The sequence below is a fragment of the Globicephala melas genome, chromosome 6, assembly GCF_963455315.2.
Source record: "Globicephala melas chromosome 6, mGloMel1.2, whole genome shotgun sequence".
NCBI lineage: Eukaryota > Metazoa > Chordata > Mammalia > Artiodactyla > Delphinidae > Globicephala > Globicephala melas.
This window is the reverse complement of record NC_083319.1, coordinates 104,704,060-104,722,229: the sequence shown is the minus strand read 5'-3', so window position 1 is coordinate 104,722,229 and position 18,170 is coordinate 104,704,060. Positions and strand designations below refer to the sequence as shown.

Genomic DNA, 18,170 nt, shown 5'->3' with positions numbered 1-18,170 from the left:
GTAATGGAGGGAACCACTGCACCGGGAGTCAAGAAGCATGCCATTAGGCAGATCACAAATAGTCTCCCGGACTCAGTCTTTTTATCTGTAAATTGGGGAAACTTTTTACAGATGACTGCATAGACCTAAATTCTATGATGAAAGTCTGAAAGACCCACTTTGGGCCGTATTAGAGAGTCTTATGCCCAGAATGAAGTTGACGATCCTTCTCCCATACTTTGCCCAGTCTTTCCACATCATGGAAAAATCAAATTTGGATCAAGCCGCACCCTGTAAGGGGATGTTGACACACTGAGTATGTGCAAAAGAGGTTAGCCAGGATACATGGAGGCTTAGAAGCTTGTTGTGAGACAGCAGATGAAAGAACTACAGATTTAAACCAGAAACATTGTTACGTAGCAGGGATGTGATAACCGTCTTTGAGATGCTGAAGACCTGTCTTGTGGGGAAAAAAAAAAATTCACTTGCTTTATGTGATCTCAGAGGGCAGGATCAGTGGATAGAAATTACAGGGAGGCAACTTTCAAGTCTGGACGGAATGTAGAACATTTGAACAGTTAGAACTAACTGAAGGTGGAGAGATGGGTATATGCAGAGGCTGGGCATATGCTTTTCTTGGAGATTAAAGGGCTGAGTGAGGGAGAATTTGTTTTTTTGTTGTTGTTGTTGTTTGGTTTTCGGTTTTGTTTTTTTTTTTTTTTTGGCCATACCGCGCAGCATGTGGGATCTTAGTTCCCCGACCAGGAATCGAACCCTTGCCCCCTGCAGTGGAAGCACTGGACCACCAGGGAAGTCTCGAGGGAGAATTTGAAGTGGGGTTCCAATGCCCAGCTAGCACTGTGAGCCTCTGAATCTAATCTGAAATGACTTATCTCCTCCAGAGTGGCCACCATCTATGCTGTGCACTTCCGGAAGCATCAGTCCCAGCACCCTCCCAAACTACCTTCCCCTTCCAAATCTTCTCATTGCTTGAACAAGCTGTGTACCAAATTCCCCGGCTCGCTCCATTCCAAGATTCCCAAGGCACAACTCCCTCTGTGCCTCATTTGCCCCCATCTCCTACCCTGCCCGCCACCCCCCACTACTAGTTTCCATTTCTCTGATTTGCAGAGCAGAGCGGGAGACAGCTGTGGAGAGTGCACAGCAAACTAACAAGCATCCCTAGACATCCCAGGATGCACCAGGGTTTGTAGTGTACCTGAGTGCAGTCCATGAGCTTCCAGGAGACACCGGCTGCTAGCTTATAATGATTAAGATGCACACCCCTCCCCTTCGTATTGTGAAATAGCTTTTCTTATAACCAAGAAAAGGAAACCTCACCAAGAGGAAAGGGTGGGAGATCCCTGAGATGGGTTGTTTGCCTGAGGAGGGAAATAGGAGATTTAGAAGTCAGAGGCAGAGAAGGGAGGGTATGGATGTAAAAACATCTCCACCCACCCAGAGGGAATGGGACCCTGAATTCAGGAGTGGGAATTATCAGTGTCGCCCAGAGCCTGGCCGAGTCTGCTGCTGCCGCGGTCCCTTCAGGCAGTTCCCTAGCAGACTTGGAGGGAGGCATCTGGGTTCCGGAGCAAGCAAGCCCTCTGGGTTGGAATCCTGGCTCCACCTCTTACTTGCTGTTCTGCCTGGGGCAACTTTAACAGCTCTTGCCCTAAAAGGGGATAAATAAGGGTACCTCCCTCCTAAAATGGAAAGGATGACACACAATACTGTAGGGTGAGCCACGTGGAACCGCTGATGTCTGATCATTTCCAAAATATAAAAAAGACAATGTCGGGGCTTCCCTGGTGGCGCAGTGGTTGAGAGTCCGCCTGCCGATGCAGGGGACACGGGTTCGTGCCCCGGTCCGGGAAGATTCCACATGCCGCGGAGCGGCTGGGCCCGTGAGCCATGGCCGTTGAGCCTGCGCGTCTGGAGCCTGTGCTCCGCAACGAGAGAGGCCACAACAGTGAGAGGCCCGCGTACCGCAAAAAAAAAAAAAAAAAGACAATGTCTTATGGATCAACCTCATCCATAATGAGTCCCCCGTTCCCAAACTCATCCGCACCTTAGAATTATCTCGGGCTCTTTTTAAAATTCCAAAGCCCGGGTCACCTCCCAGCCCCATCCAATCACAATTTCGACAGGTAGGATGCCTGGCCAGGTGATTCTCATGGGCAGACACGTTTGGGGACCACTGGCTGAGCACAGTGCCGGGGATGTATTGAGGCGCTCAGCCATGGCCACGTCTGATTTCCCTTCATCTGTCGTTTATTGAGCACCTCCGGCCTGCCGGGCTCTGTCCGGGCCTGCCTCTTGGGCCCCGGGGGCCTCCGCAGCCGCCTCACCTCCCCCTCCCCTACCCCACCCCTCCTCCTCCTCCTCCGCAGTGTCCAGGCCCCGGAGCTCACCGGACGACCTGAAGGCGCTGACTCGGAACGTGAACCGGCTGAACGAGAGCTTCCGGGACTTGCAGCTGCGGCTGCTGCAGGCTCCGCTGCAGGCCGAGCTGAGCGAGCAGGTGTGGAAGGCGCAGGACGCGCTGCAGAACCAGACGGACTCGCTGCTGGCGCTGGCGGGCGCGGTGCAGCGGCTGGAGGGGGCGCTGTGGGGACTCCAGGCGCAGGCGACGCAGAGCGAGCAGGCGGTGGCTCTGCTGCGCGACCGCACGGCCCAGCAGAGCGACGCGGCGCAGCTGGAGCTCTACCAACTGCAGGTGGAGAGCAACCGCAGCCAGCTGATGCTGCGGCGCCACGCCGGCCTGCTGGACGGGCTGGCGCGCCGGGTGGGCGCCCTGGGCGACGAGCTGGCCGACGTGGGCGGCGCCCTGCGCGGCCTCAACCTCAGCCTGTCCTACGACGTGGCCCTGCAGGGCACGCGGCTGCGGGACCTGCAGGTGTTGGTGAGCAACGCCAGCGAGGACGCGCGCCGCATGCGCCTCGTGCACCGGAGCCTGGAGCTGCAGCTCAAGCAGGAGCTGGCCGTGCTCAACAGCGTCACCGAGGACCTGCGCCTCAAGGACTGGGAGCATTCCATCGCGCTGCGCAACATCTCCCTGGCCAAAGGTACAGCCGACCGCCCGGGACCCTGGGGGCTGCTTGCGCCCTCCTGCTCAGGCCTTCTTCCCGCACCTGCCTCCGCAAGGTCCGGGAGTCCCCCTCCCTCCCCGAACCCGCTCCCCGTTCATGAAGTCTTGCCCTCCAGGACCCTGGAGTGTTCTGCCCAAACGGACTGTGCCCATTTCCAGGCCCGCACGGGATAAACCTCCTCCCTGCTGCCCCCGGCCCCAGACAGTGCACTCTGTCTGCACCCGTAGGCATGAGAATGGCCAAGATGGCTCCTGGGGACCTGGGTGGTCAGAGCTTGGATGTGCCAGCCGGAGCCTCCAAGAGTTTGGGGCTGGGGAGGAAAGCTGGGGCTCAGGCCAGACAGGGAGGCGCCCCCCGAGTGTCCTGGTCCTTGCATGGTGTTCCATGATGTTGGGCTGCGCCCCGCAGGCCTAGAAGGCCTGCACTTGCCCAGCTTTAAGACAGAAGAAAGAGCCTGGAGTCAGCAACAGAGACATGAGTGGTTTAATGGATTGGGGAGTTTACACGTCTGAAGCAAGGTCCTGGAGTGACACCCCACCGTGTGCGTCCGATGGGCGGGCAGGACAAGGCAGCAGTCTTCTCTGTGGGGCGGGGGCGGAAGGGGAGATTGCCAGTTGGGAATTGATGTCAGGTGGGCTCATAGGTTACCAGGGAAACTAGCAGAGGGTCACGCCCCTCAAGGCTCCTTTGATAAGAACAGTCACTAGCTGGGGCGGAGGCAAGTATGTAGGAAGATGAGTCACGTGATTAGGGTGTAGGTGAAGCAGACACTCGTTGGGCAGGGGATGTTCAGAGAGCAAGAGAACAGCCATCTTGGGTGGCCTGACCGTACACATGGTGGAGCTACAAAAAGTTGGAAAATTCCAAATTTGAACCTGGCCTTCCAGGCTGTTATAAAGCTATATTCATCCAGGTAGAAGAACATGTTTTATTTTCTTTAACAATGTGTTGGCTTCATTTATCACTCTTGAATGTAATGGCAAAAATGCACGGGCCTCCATTCGGACTCTCGCTCGGGGTCCACCAACATCAGCACTTTTACAGCCAACCTTCCTCTCTGGCACCCCTGACTGACCACTCCCCCGCTCCCCTCTCCCCCGTTCCTTCCCGCTGCTGTCTGCCCTGCATGTCACTGTCAGAGTGTTCATGAAAGGTACTCTTCCTGCATGAGCCCCTGCTCAGAACCCAGGTCTGCGGGGTTCACCAAAAACTCCTCAGGCTGACAGTAGACAATGCTAATACCATTTTGAACACCAACTATGTCAGGTACGGCGCCAAGTGTATCTCACAGGGTGTCTTTTGAAAACAACCATGAATGTGCTGAGATTCAGAAAGCTGCCCACAGTTGCAGGCTAGGAGGTGATGGGGCCAGGACTTGAACCCTAGCTCTTCTGATCCCAGAGCTGATGTGCCTTCCATCACATCCCTGGCCCCAGCCTGTCTTTCCTGCCTTCTCCTCTAACTGGTCCCCTGTACCAGGGGTTACAAACAGAACTGTCTGCAGTTGAGCAATGTCAATGCCTAAAATGACTTTGGTGTCAGGGGAGTAGTAGGGGCTATGGCAGGTCCAGCCCGTTTTGGCCTGGCATTGATAAGGTCTTCGCATTTTTTCCAGAGAAACTGGAAACATGGAATGTTCTAGAAATTTTTAATTGTTTAACTCTGTGGGCCAAATACAACATATCTGTGGGTCATACATGGTCCACAGACGGCCATCCTGCATCCCCTGCCTTATGTGAGGCATCCGGTCCAGTGGGACACGTCTTATCCCTGCCCCAGAGACACAGCCCACCTTTCCCACTGCCTTAGCTTTACTCCAGCGGTTCCTTCCACTGCACAACCTCCTTCTTCCTCCTCGTGATCCAAATTCCACTGATCCTTCCCATCTCAGCCAAACCCACCTCCTCCAGGAACCCGCTGGCCTCTCTAGTTCACCGAAGTCTCCCTTCTCTGGGATTCTGTATTTATCAGAGCAGAAGGTAGTCATAGTGGAGACTTATATTTGCATGGTACTTTCCAGATCCAGTTAATAATAATAGAACATTATTTTGTTTTAAAGTGGGTCCCCATCACCAGCTACGAGCTTGGTTGAAGGCAGGTTTCACTATGGAGAGCGGGTAGGATTCCTGCAGAAAAGCAGCTGAGGCTGCAGGAGAAAATACCAGGCTTTACTCCAGGACACACAATTAGAAATGATCCAACCCAGGGCTTTTGTAGGCAGCAGATTTAATAAGGTGTAATTTACATGCCGTTGGAGTCACCCGTTTTAAATGTGCCCTTCAGTCACCAGCCCACGACTTTCAACTCAACACCAGTGCTCAATCTGTCACAGCCAGTCACCCTCAGCTGTCCACCCCTGTGTCCCCCAGCACCTAACAGTGTGATACATGTGGCTGGAACTCGAGGAATGTTTGTGGAACAGCTGTTACATCTTTTGAACCCGTGCCATCATTGGATCAGTTTTCTTGTCCTGGGTCACTTTGGTTTCATGTCTCAGAAGTCAAAGGAGAGCAGGCGGTAGCATGTCTTCTTCCAAATCCACACCCCTGGGGTCTTAGCTTTTCCCATCTTTTCATTTCCTTGACCTCCCCAGTCTGTTCAGTACTTAATAATAGCAGCGACACCGAATCAGAACCTACCACGAGCCAGACATTTTGTCGACATTTATTCTCTAAGTAGACATTAAAGACTGCTCATCCTCACATCCTGCAAAAAAAGGTATTATTGAACCCATTTTGTAGCTGAGAAACTCGAATAACTTTCCCAGTGTTTCTTACACAATTGGCAAGTGACAAAGCCAAGATTTAAAGTGGGTCTTTCTGGCTCAGAAACCATGTTTTTTCACTGACCGTGGTGCTTTCTGGGGTGGAGAGAGACCAGCTAGCAGCCATGAAGTGAGAAGGGAGCGTGGTCCCTCAGGTCTGTTCCCGTGTTTGGGGGGTAGGCCCTACCAGGCGTTCCCCCTTCCTTCTTCCGGTCAACAGACATCACCAGGCTTCCTGCTGGTTGCAGCCTCTTTGGCCTCACCGAACATTTCGCATCCTGATTCTTTAATTTCTGAGTCCCTCTCCTTGGCTCACGCTGAAGCGGCTCTGGGTCATGCATTTGCCATGGTTCTTCCGGTGGAATCCTCTAAGCGGTCTTTCTTCGGTTCTGAAACGAAGTTTCACACTTGGTTCCTTTGAACTGAAGTTTCATCTCGGTTCTGCCCAGACCTGCCTTCCAGTCTTCAAGCTTGGCATTGTTGATGGGTTGCTGGCTCTTCAGAGATGAACACCATTCGGCCCCTCTATCTCCCAGGACCACCACTGTGGCTGGTGTCTCCCCTTCCCACCTCCCTCTCCCATGGTTGTTAGGGACCCAACTGGTATGATTAAAGAGAGTTCTGTTGGGTATATCTGAATGTAATTACCATTCAACTGCAACAGCACAGAACTCTACCCTGGCTTTTAGATAAGGGATGTTTTACCAGAGAAGATTTCCTGCATTTTTACACTGCTGTCTGAGTGGCCTTTCTTTGCTAGTTTTGTGCAGTTCCTCTCTTAGTCTTTAAACACACACACACGCACGCACTTTGCCCTTTCCTGGCTCAGAATCCACAAATACCCCAACTACGTATATTTTTCATATATGAGCTTGTTTGTTATTCTTGAGCTTGACCCCAAACGGTTTCATTCTCTCACTTCGTTACACAGTTTTCTATGAGCTTTGTCTCTCGGTTTGTCTTTTGTGTACATTCACAGTGGGGCTTTCTGTTTTCTGCTTTGGACTTTCAGCATTTATCAAGTCTGTTGAAATCTCTCTGTGGCTCTGGAAGAAGCAGAGAACTTAGATGATCAGACAGGGGAGGCATCCCAGGAGGGGGCAGTGTGTGAGCAAAGGCCTGAAGGCAAGACTCCCCAGCCACAGGCAGGTGGCTCAGTTCGCTACATGGGTGTTTATAGATTCACAGAAGGTTAGAGTGACACTAGGGCTCTGAAATCACCTAGTCCACTGCCCTCATTTTGTAGTTGAGGCCCTTGAGTCTCAGAGAGGGGAAATGACTTGCCTACATCAAATCCCCAGCCAGTGCCTCGGCTGGGCTAGAAGATTCATCTCTTAATTCATGAGAGCAAATTGACAAAGCAGACTTACCTGTGGGCTGCTGTTTTGAGAAAAAACACCATCTAGTAGAGCAGAGCGTCCCACTCAACAAATGTTCATAATGGGAATGGGGTCTTGTGTTCCAGGCTAGAACGGTGGGCCCTGGTCTCTGGTGCACAGGGATGTGCATCCCTGAAGGTGGTGGGCGTCTCTGTGAACGGAGGTGTTTCTATCCCACCACGGACTAGGAAGCGTGGACTGGTGGCGCCCTCCCCAACCCCGAGGCAGGCTGCAGGGGGCTCTGCTGGGAGGGGAATGGAACGCCTGCTGTAGAAATTAGCAGTTGCCCCCAGCCTTGCCCACCAGCCCTCTGCCTGAGGCTCAGAAGAAAGCTGGCTCTGCAGGCTGGGCCACGGCCCCATGCACACGCTCAGGGTCCCAGAGAGGATGCATGAAATGAAGTGAGAGAGCTCTTGATACTGTAAACGTCACAGCACTGAGAATGCAGAGCCCCAGTGACATCAGGGCAATGGAAGCAGGGAGCCGACCTCTGGCAGCCGCCCCAGGACTAGCGTGGTTCTGCAGTGGTGTTTACATTACGAGCTTGGTCACCGTTCTGCTGGCTTCGGGCCCGAGGCGTCAGCCGTCATGATCATTTGTTCTTGGCAGGGCACTGTCTAGATTCCAGCACACGAGTCCCCCACCCCGTCTCTCATTCCAGGATCCGGGAAGGGAGAACGGATTGCTTTTCCCTCCCCATTGGCTGGTCCCCAGAAGAATCCTGGTGTTTCTCCCAAACGCTCAGTCCCAAATCCTTTGTTCTGTGCTGGAGGTGCTTCCAGCTGGAGCGGCTCACGGCAGCCCAGCGAGGGCAGAGCTGTGCTGGGGGCGGCATGGGGGGTGGGCTAGACCAGTGGACAGGCTCTGAGGGGGACCCGGGCCCAGGGCCAGGAGGTTCCCTCCCCACCTCCTCTCACTCCCAGTGCCCCCTGTGGGAGGTGGCGGGAGAGAGGGGCTGGCACCCAGGACCGGAAGCCCAGTGGAGGGGCTCTGGACTGTTTCCACGATTGAGGAGAAGTGGACTCTGCTCACCTTGTCCCAGCCCACCTCTGCCCTGGCCTGCTCCAGTGATAGAAAAGGTGAGACATGATAGCGTAAGCTGAGAAGCTTAAAAGCTCATCCGAATATTACTCAGTCATCAAAAAGATGAAATAATGCCGTTTGCAGCAACATGGATGGACCTCGAGATGATCATACTAAGTGAAGTAAGTCAGACAGAGAAAGACAAATACCGTAAGATATCGCTTATATGTGGAATCTGAAATATGGTACAAATCAACGTATCTATGAAACAAAACCAGACTCACAGTTGTAGAGAACACACTTGTGGTTGCCAAGAGGGGGATGTGGGAGGGATGGAGTTTGGCATTAGCAGAGGCAAACTATTGTATTTAGGATGGATAAACAACAAGGTTCTACTGTATAACACAGTGAACTATATTCAATATCCTGTGATAAGCCATATATGAAAAAGAATATATATATATATATATAAAGTGAGTCACTTTGCTGTACAGAAGAAATTAACACAACATTGTAAATCAACTATGCTTTAATAAAAATTTAAAATAATGTTCATCTGGGGACCACTGGGACCACTGACACCATAACAGCTTCCACGACTGCCCAGAAATCATTCCTTGAAATCTCTCCTGTGTGCCAGGTGCTCTGTGAGGCCCAGGGCCACAGAGAGTGGGGCTCCAGCCCTTTAGATAGGCCTGTCCTCCTTGGGGACCACAGTGCAAGGGGAGTGACCGTGGCTGGCGTGTGGGCACAGGGTGGCCTGACCAGGCTCTGGTGCTCCCCTGAGCAGTCTGTACATGGTGATGCCTGAGGGTCCTTCCAGTTCTGAGACCTGGGGATTCTGCCCTGGTGCCCTCAGAGATGGGAGGGGTGAGTGTGAAGGTGAGCTTCAGGGATGAGAGTGATGGGCCTCTTAGAAAGGAAAAGATTTGGCTAGTATTTGGGGATACCACGAGGAGAACGTTTTTGCTGAGGTGGAAGAGAGTTTGTGTCGAGAAGCATCAGGCTGTGAGTTTGCAGAAGAAGGGGTCAGGTTGGGACTGATTTTCAGGGGGTCCCCAACAGAGGGGGCTGCCCATTATGGTGTGAGGGGCTTCCAAGGGCTCTGAGTTCACTCGATTCTGATGAGATTAATCAGACAGCAACAGTGGGCTGGAGAGAGACTGGAGCCAATGAGGGAGGCAGTGAGGAAGGAGTGAGACACATGACATGGGAACCACCTGGATGACAGCCTTGAACGGGGCTGGGCAGAGGAAAGGGAGGAGTCCAAGAAAGCTCCAGATTGTTAAGCTGGATTCCTGAGAAAATGACAAAACGTCAGATCCCAAGAGTGCATCACCCATGGGCAGCAGTGGTTGAAAGGAGCACTTGATCCTCAGAGCTCCAGGCAGCATGGCCCCATGAGACTCAGACTGGCCGCATTCCAGGCTCTTCTGAGTCGGCCGGGCCAGTACCACCTGAGGGCATGACTAAGGCTTGGAAATCAGCACCCACCTTAACTGTCTACCCCGGCTTCTTCCCAGTTAATCTCTAGTAAAGGCCTTCACTAACCACTTAGTTCTGTTGTAAAAACTCTCCATGTGTAGGATGTTTTTTGGATGTGGCTCTCCCTGCATTGGAAGGGTGATTTCAGAGCCTGGAATAACCATCTCCAAATAGTTCTGATGAAGCATTACAAAAAGTCAGGTACAGATGGTCAGGGCTGGCCTTGCCACTCAAGGCTTCCCAAGCCTGTTGATATCCACCATGTCACTGAATTCGCTTATTCCTCACTACAAACGCCAGAGGAAGGGATTTTTACTTAGATTTTATGGAACCGGGACCTGAACCTAAGATCTTCCATATCCATCCTCAAACCTCACCTTCCAAATGATCTCTGCCACCTTGATGCCCTACCATCAGGGTCAGGCCACTGGGCAGCATCCTCCCTTTGCCAGAATTACTCCCGGGAAGGTCCATATGTTGGGTCACACCCACATCAGAGCGAATGAAACAAATGGAGGGCACGGTCCATGGTATCCTTGACCTGCTTGATTCCCGGAGCGCTGGGTTACCCCTGGGGAGGCCTGGAGGGAGCAGAGAAGAGTGAAAAGGGATGGAGTGGACTGGGGGCAGGGGGAGGGTGACAGCCCAGTGACAGCCCGTGACGTACAGAGATCCAGGAACCGCTCTCAGCTCCCTTTGCTGCAGCTTTGACCTGGCCAGGAGATTGTTGGAATGGGCATTGTTAAAGCTCATTTGCTTCCGTACTCTATCTTTCTTTGCTTTAGAATCTTAGACGTGTTCCCAGCCGTTCCTGTTGTCCAAAAACCGAGGTCACCATGGCCAGTCTTACTTTGCTTTTCTTCCTAGAAAAGAGGAAGATGACTGCAAACCCCAGTCCCCCTTAAATGATCTGTGTAACTCACGAGTCGTTGTGTAATGATTTGTGCATTTTTCAACTGTTGATTACTTTTTTCCCTGTACGCATGCCATTGAATGCTTAAACAGCTGTCAACTTTGGTTAGGGTCTGCGGACAGTGTCAACTTGGGGAATGTATCAGTACATCTTGATCTTGGCCACCTGGCTGTTTCGTGTGTATTAACACCCTCTGATCTCACATACTCATTCATTCATCAGATATTTATTGTGCAAGACATGACTGCTATGCTGCAAGTATACATGCTTTGGTTTCCTGGGGCTGTCATAACAAAGTACCACAAGCTGAGTGGCTTAGAACAACAGAAGTTTATTCTCTCACAGTTCTGGAGGCCAGAAGTCTGAAATCAAGGTGTCCACAGGGCCATACTCCCTCCAAAAGGTCTAGGGGAGGATCCTTCCCGGCCTCTTTCTGACTTCTGATGTTGCCAGCCATCCATGGCGTTCCTTGGCCTGTAGACACATCACTCCAGTCTCAGCCTCCATGGTAACCTTGCCTTCTGCCCAGCTGTCTGTGCTTTCTCTTTTTATAAGGATGCCAGTCATTGGGTAAGGACCCACCCTACTCCAATCGGACCTCATCTTTAACTAATTACCTCTGCAAAGACCCTGTTTTCAAAGAAAGTCGAATTCTGAGGTTCCAGGTGGACGTGAACTTGGAGGGGACACACTTCCACCCAATGCAATACAGTTTGGGCATTTTCCTTGGTCCTTTTTTTTTCTCTCATCGAGCAGCCAGAGCAGGGAAAGTTAGAGTCTGGATCTTCACAGCCAGTACGGGGATGTCAAGGATGTGGTCTTGTCTCAGGGAGATGGCCATTTTCTTAGGAAGAAGAGAACACGTACTCCCGTGACTGTAAGACCAGGCAGTGTGAGATAAACGTCAAGTGGCACCCAGGATGTGCATTCAAACAGGCCATGCCCACTTGCAGCAGGAATGATAGATCAGAGAAGGTTTGGCCAAGAAGGTGGTCATGAGCATCCCTGAGGGGCAGGTAGCCATAGGCGATTGGCAAGGAGGGCCCCCCTGGCTCGCCAGTCTGGGAACAGCAGGCTGCCATGCGGGAAGGTTCGGGTGCATTCTGGGAATGGCAGGAGGTCTACATGAGGAGCAGGGCAGGGTGGGCGGGGCCAGGCAGACCTGAGTTGAAACCACGGCTCCCTCACTCGCTAGTTGGCTGTGTAGTCTCAACACCCAGCATGTGGGGACTGAATCTGATCACACAAGCTAGAATCCCTGCCGTGATGCTGGACCCTCACCCAGGAAGGAAGCCCCGCTAAGTAGCAATTAGAAACCTCTTCTTCCATCCAGGTGCTCAAGCCAGAGACCTGAACCTGATCCTGGCTGCCTCCCCTGCCTTCACCTAGTTTAGCCAAGGTCTGTCTCTTGTCTCTTCTACTTCCTAACAGCTACTCACATCCCTCCCCACGGCTACATCCCTAATACAGGGCTCCGCCACCTCGCACCTGGGGTGCAGCCTCCTCCTTGACCTCCCTGCCTCTACTTTCCCTCTGTTCCAATCCCTTTCCAACACTGCAGCCTGAGCAGTCTTCCTCGTGTGCAGATATGACCACACTGTTCTCTCAGGCCCCTTCTGTGGCTTCTGGTGCCCTCAGGGTCAAATTCAACACACTTACACCAGGCCTCCAGGACCCTCCACTTTCTCACCCTTCTTATCCCATCATGGGCCCCCCACCCCCAGTTTCTAATCCCATCATGACTCACAGATCTCTTTCTTATCTTTAAGCTCTTATAGGGATTGTTCCCTCCGCCTGGAACTTTCTCCTTTTCCTCTTAGTTAAGGCTGTTACAACAATACCACAGACTGGGTGGCTTACACAGCATTCCTTTCTCACAGTTCTGGAGGCTAGAAGTCTGAGATCAGGGTTGGGTTCAGATGAGAGCCTTCTTCCTGGCTGCAGATGGCTGTCTTCTTGCCGTGCCCCCCTATGGCAGAGAAAGCATGCTCATCGGTACCAGCGTGAGGAAGGGAGGGAGGAAGAGTGTTCTCTGGGGTCTCTTCTTAGAAGGGCGCTAATCCCATCATGGGGGCCCCACTCTCATGACTTCATCTAAACCTAATCATCTCCCAAAAAGGCCCCATCTCCAATACGAGCACGTTGGACGTTAGGGCTTCAACATATGCATTTGGTGTTGGGTTAGGGGAGCCATAGACATTCAGTCCATAACACACTCCCACTCCTCTCTTTACTTAGCCGCCTTCTGTTCCTCCTTGCAATTTCACTTTGGATGTTACTTCTTCCGGGAAGCTTTCCCTGATTCCTACCTCCCCAGTGCAAGCACACACACACACACACACACACGCACACACACGCACACACACGGCTGGACTAGATGGAGCCCTGTGTTTATCCAAAGCATAAAGCATAATGCTGACCCTTCCTCTTTTTAGGAGGGAGTTTCCTCCACAGGTGACCTACTCCAGAAAGCCATCCTCTAACCTTAGTGCTGTTTGCAACCCTTTCAGGACCACCGGGCCCCAAAGGCGATCAGGGGGATGAAGGGAAAGAAGGCAAGCCTGGAACCCCTGGATTACCTGGACTTCGAGGTAATGGGGAGGCCCCTGGGAGGGCACTGGACATACCAGGAAGGGAAGGGGCTCTGCTATCCATCCCTGACCCTCTATTTTCTCTTTGGGATCGGTGATGGGGCTCCTGGGACAGTGCCCAATCAACTCAGCTTCAGATGCCCTGTTCTGTTAAGAGACTAAGAGGTTATTGGTATAACAGTAGGATGGAGCAAATCTTTTTCCATAGAGAGTACCAGGACCTGAAGAAGAAGGGTACACACGAGGCTCGCAACTCCTTGAAGCCACTCCCCACCCCAGCAGCCAGGGTCCCTGTGACCAGGGCCATTGGAAGGTATTGAGGGTGTCCCCTGATCCAGAGCAACCCATCAAGTATGCTGTGTCCCCTCAGTGTTTCCTGAGTCCCCAGCCCCTGACCCCCTACCTCCTGCAGAACCTGCCCCGGTCAGTAGATACCTGCCCTCTCATGCCGTCTCCACCCTGCTACATGCACTAGTGACAGCCCGGAGGGTCCAAGAGCTGGCAGGGAGGGTACTTTGGGGCCTTCTGGAAAGGGTGTGTTCGTCTTAAATGCCTCGTCTCAGGAGTTCCCGTTCTGTTACTTTACCAAATTTTGCATCCCAGCCTGTCCATTCCCCAGCCTCTGCTGTGAGCAGCGTTTTTCTAAGGGAGTGTAGAGTCTTCTAAGTGATGTAAGAAAAGGGGAGGTTTATCAGGGGAAAGGTGTCGGCTTATTTATGTCAGGAATTATACCTCCAAACCACCCCCTTCCTAAGTCTCTAAGGAGGCTGAGAACAGGAGAAGAGGCAGAGGCTGGTTGAGGCACAACCCACGGCCTGGCCTCCACCTCTCAGCACAGCTCCCTAAACTCAGAATCAAGGATGCCCAGGGGCTCCCAGAGCTGTGGAACCTCCTTTTCTGCCTTAGTCAGTGACAGGATGCAGGATTCCTGGGCATATCCTGCAGGAGACACAGAATGCCGTGGCAGCAGGGCTGTTGGGCTCCAGAAATGTTGCGTTAGGGAAAAAAATAAATCAAGCCCTCGTCTGAGGTGCTATCACCCTCTTGGGGCCCCCATCCTCTTCCAGCCGTTTGATGTTTACGGCGGAGGAATCATAAGTGCGAGACAGATTTCTCCGTGTCATGGAAAAAGGCCAAAGGAAACCAACTAACATTCGAAGCAGGAAAGTAAAATTAATTTGTTAATTAGAGTGCCCTGCTTTGCAGAGATAACTGTGGGCTTAGGTCAGACCTCCAGGGCCGAGGCCTCAATGGGCGAAACCACTTGTTGACTCCGGCTTTCCATGGTGACGTGCAGCCAGTGCCACGGGGCCTTGTGGCCAGGAGCCCTGGGGACTGATGTGACAGCAGCCTGTCTGCCCCAGTTACTGAGCTTGCAGACTTCCTGCCTCCTCTTCAGCCTACCTTCCCCCTGCTCTACGCTTCCCTGTGTTTACCACAAGGAAGGGACCTTGCTGGTTTTTTCTTACATAGGATGGGGAGTGATTTAATCTTCCTCCTACCCCAAGTACCAGTAAGCCCTTTTCATCCAGCTGAGATGAAGCCGACCAAGCAGGGATAGGACCCTGCCTCCAGCGCTCTCTGCTGTGTGACCATGGGCAGGTTACCTAACCTCTCTGGGCCTCAGTTTTCTCATTGGTAACACAGGTGAAATAATACCTCAGTTTATGGGGAGGATTAAATAAGATACGTAATGGAAAGCACCCAGAACAGTGCCTGCCACGTTCAAAAGGCTCCAAAAAATTTTGCAAGTCTAAACCTCTAGCAAAGCTAGAGGTACAGAGACAGCTTCCGAATGAGGTTGGCACCTCCACCATCACTCACAATAGAATTGGACCTTTCGGGGGGAGGGGTTCAGCCTCACTGGGTAAAAGGTGCTGACGGGGAGGGTTTGTGCTGACTTTTTGGACACTGTCTTTGTAGCATCTTTAACTCAGAAGAGTCAGGAAGCAGGGATAGCAGGAGGATGCGTGGTTGAGGTCGGTGGCTGAGCCAGACGATGGCCTCTGGGGGCCCTTCCAGTTCTGAATCTGAGGCTCCAAAACTTTCTTGTCTCCCCAGGTCTGCCAGGGGAGAGAGGGACCCCAGGACTGCCCGGCCCCAAGGGCGACGAAGGGAAGCTGGGAGCCATGGGACCGATGGGCATGCGTGGGTTCAAAGGTAACAACGCATCTCAGCTCACCCTCGCTCACCGCCAGCCCCCGCGCACCAATGTGGGCACTGGAGTGTGGACCGGGTTCAAATTCTAGTTCTTCCACTGACAAGCTGAGTGACCTTGAGCAAGTCACTTAATCTCATTAGGCATCAGTTTGTTTTCTTTTCTTTTTTTTTTTTTCTTTTTGGCTGCACCGCAGGGCTTGCGGGATCTTAGCTCCCCCGACCAGGGTTGGAACTCGCACCCCCTGCAGTGGAAGCGCGTGTCCTAACCACCGGACTGCCCAGGGAATTACCATTAAGCGTCAGTTTCCTCATTCCCAAACTAACAAGCCTTGTGATACCATATTTCACAGGGCTGTCACGAGGATTACGTGGAACGTATATGAGTGAAAACACGGTAAACTCCAAAGCGCTGTAGAAATGCAAGGAAGTGTTACTATTGGTTGCAGCTCGGTGATGTAACCGGAGGAAGCCAGGCCAGGAGAGCAGGCTTGCAGGAGAAACACAGACCCAGGATGGCCTCCTCCCCCCAATACTGCCAGATTCCTCACAGTTCCTCATATTCTTTTTATTCCCCAAATATTTAAAACTTTAATCAGTCCTCAGATTTCCATTGCCAATAGTGTTTCTTCTGACTTTTTTTCCTTCCCATTAATAATGAACAAGTCATCTTGTTCATTTTCAGGGAATCCCACTTTAGAGTCAGTCCCATCTTTCCACGTTCATTTCAAGAGTGTCCAGACCTCTTAGCACCATTGCAGAAGAAAAAGAGGAACTCGGATACTCTTTCCCCAGGCTCTCTCACTTGTTAAAATGAAAACTAAGAAAAAGAAAAGTACTATTAATCATTCCCACCCCACATCTAGGATGACCTCTTAATCTAGGATCACTGGGAACTTTTATTCTACTTTCTGGTTGGTGATTAAACAGACTGAGGTTTTCCTTCCTTTTATGATCCACATTTAAAAAAATCGATTTTAAAACACATTACAAAAGCAGCACATGCTTATTGAAAACAATTTAACAATACAGAAATGTATAAAGTATAAAGTAAAAAGTGAGTGCCTTCCCCCTAGGTTTCTTAAGGGCTTACTCTTCAGAATAACTACTGTAAACACTTTGGAGCACATCCTGCCAGACCCTTTTCCAAGCACATTCATATTTACATATATGTTTGCTTTTGTTTTTTTCAAAACTTGGAACACATGAGGCATCCTCCCCTGGAACTTGCTGGCTTGCTTTTTTTTCATGAGAGAATATGCCATAAGCTTTTGATTTGCAGATATCTTTCTGGAGGCAATTGGATGGAATTCCCTGGTCATTTTAATGTCCCCTTGAGTGGTGTCAGGACCCATCTACTTCTTTGTAGAGTGGGATGCTAGCTGAGAAAAAAGCTGTGTTGTTTTAACCATATCCTGGGAAGGAAATTCCACAATTCCCTGGAAACTCTCCCCCGTGTTTTATAGCCTCCTCCACTGATAAATCTGCCTGACGTAGAACCTATGTGTCTCCCTTTGTAACTGAAGACCCTCCCCCCCTTTTCTCTTTCCATGCTTATTAGAACAACCTTGGATTTGGACTTCTGAAACTTTGGCTGTTTAATAGGAATATCTTTGCTTTGTCTTCTTCCTGTGGGATACCATGTACTCCTTTAGTCTGTGCTGCGCTGCTCCTCTGTGCTTTAGTTAGGAGGGAATGAAACTTCTCTGCTTGGTGCCCACCCACCCTGCTTCCAAGGGGGACCAGAGTAGGCAACATAATTGGCCCAAGCTCTTACCCTTTCAGCCATGCATGCCCTCCAGGGCTGCGGACTCCTCCCTGAGGATTTCTCTGGTCTTGGGTTAATGTTTCCTGCAGGTAAGACTTTATTTACAATTAGGATTTATTTCCATTTCTAATGCCCGTTTTCCTCCTCTGTTTCAGGTGACCGAGGCCCAAAAGGAGAGAAAGGAGAGAAAGGAGACAGAACAGGGGATGCCAGTAAGGAAATTCTGTTGGGGTCACTGGATTCTTTGTCAGCACAGGTGTAGCTGTTGCCCAAGCAACCCAAGTTTCGGTGGCTGGAGGCTGGGGCTCCAGTGTCAAAGGAGCTCCCTGTCCACTCCAGGGCTCAGTTGATCCAGCAAGAGAGAATTATACCCCAGGGGCACAGGCCACATTTCCAGACATGGTATAAACCCAGTGGTTGTGTGGGAGGGACTGGAGGCAGACTGCATGGGCTCCCTTCCGGCCGCCTCCCTATGTAATGTGTGCCTCAGTTTTCTCATCTATAGAATGGGGAGAAGAAGCATTCTTATGTCATAGAGGCATTGTAGAGAATTAAATGAGTTAATCCATGTAACAGGTGGTTAGGACACGTGGTTAGGACTCAGTAAGTGTTTGTTATTATTATCCTATGTAATACACCAATTTAGACAGACTTACATCATTGGAGATGCTTGCTAAAATTCAGTTACCGATCTTGTTAAAATTCAGCAAGACCTCATGGGGAAAGGTATAGAGGCGAAGCAGAATCCTGTTTGTTTTCCTCCTCTGCCACTAACTGAGCAGTGGTGCTGGAAATCTCATTATCTGGAAGACCACCGAGGCCAGGAATGGGCGTCTTTCCGACGAGGGTCCTTCCTAAAATGTTTACAAGGGAAGCCAGCTTATCTAGTTATGACACTCTTTTCCAGGGTTTATTTCCCCCACAAATGTCTACACGTAGAACCTTGGAGAGAGCGCCAGAAAAGAGCGAGCCTCCCAGCCAAGTTTCAGTGAATAGAGTCTCCCAGCCAAGACTCAAAAAAA

General features: G+C 51.4%; 1 protein-coding gene across 2 annotated transcripts in view; it reads left to right on the top strand.

Moving 5' to 3' along the window:
* Positions 1–18,170, top strand: part of SCARA5 (scavenger receptor class A member 5) — a 165,980-nt gene that overhangs the window by 65,371 nt on the left and 82,439 nt on the right. For both annotated transcript variants that reach the window (XR_011377556.1, XM_030879115.2), the window contains exons 4-7: positions 2,370–3,044; positions 13,143–13,223; positions 15,285–15,383; positions 17,304–17,360. Coding sequence is in view for 1 of the 2 variants with exons in the window: in XM_030879115.2 (XP_030734975.1) it covers positions 2,370–3,044; positions 13,143–13,223; positions 15,285–15,383; positions 17,304–17,360 (912 nt within the window). In the remaining variant the exon portion in view is untranslated. The remainder of the gene's footprint in view (positions 1–2,369; positions 3,045–13,142; positions 13,224–15,284; positions 15,384–17,303; positions 17,361–18,170) is intronic.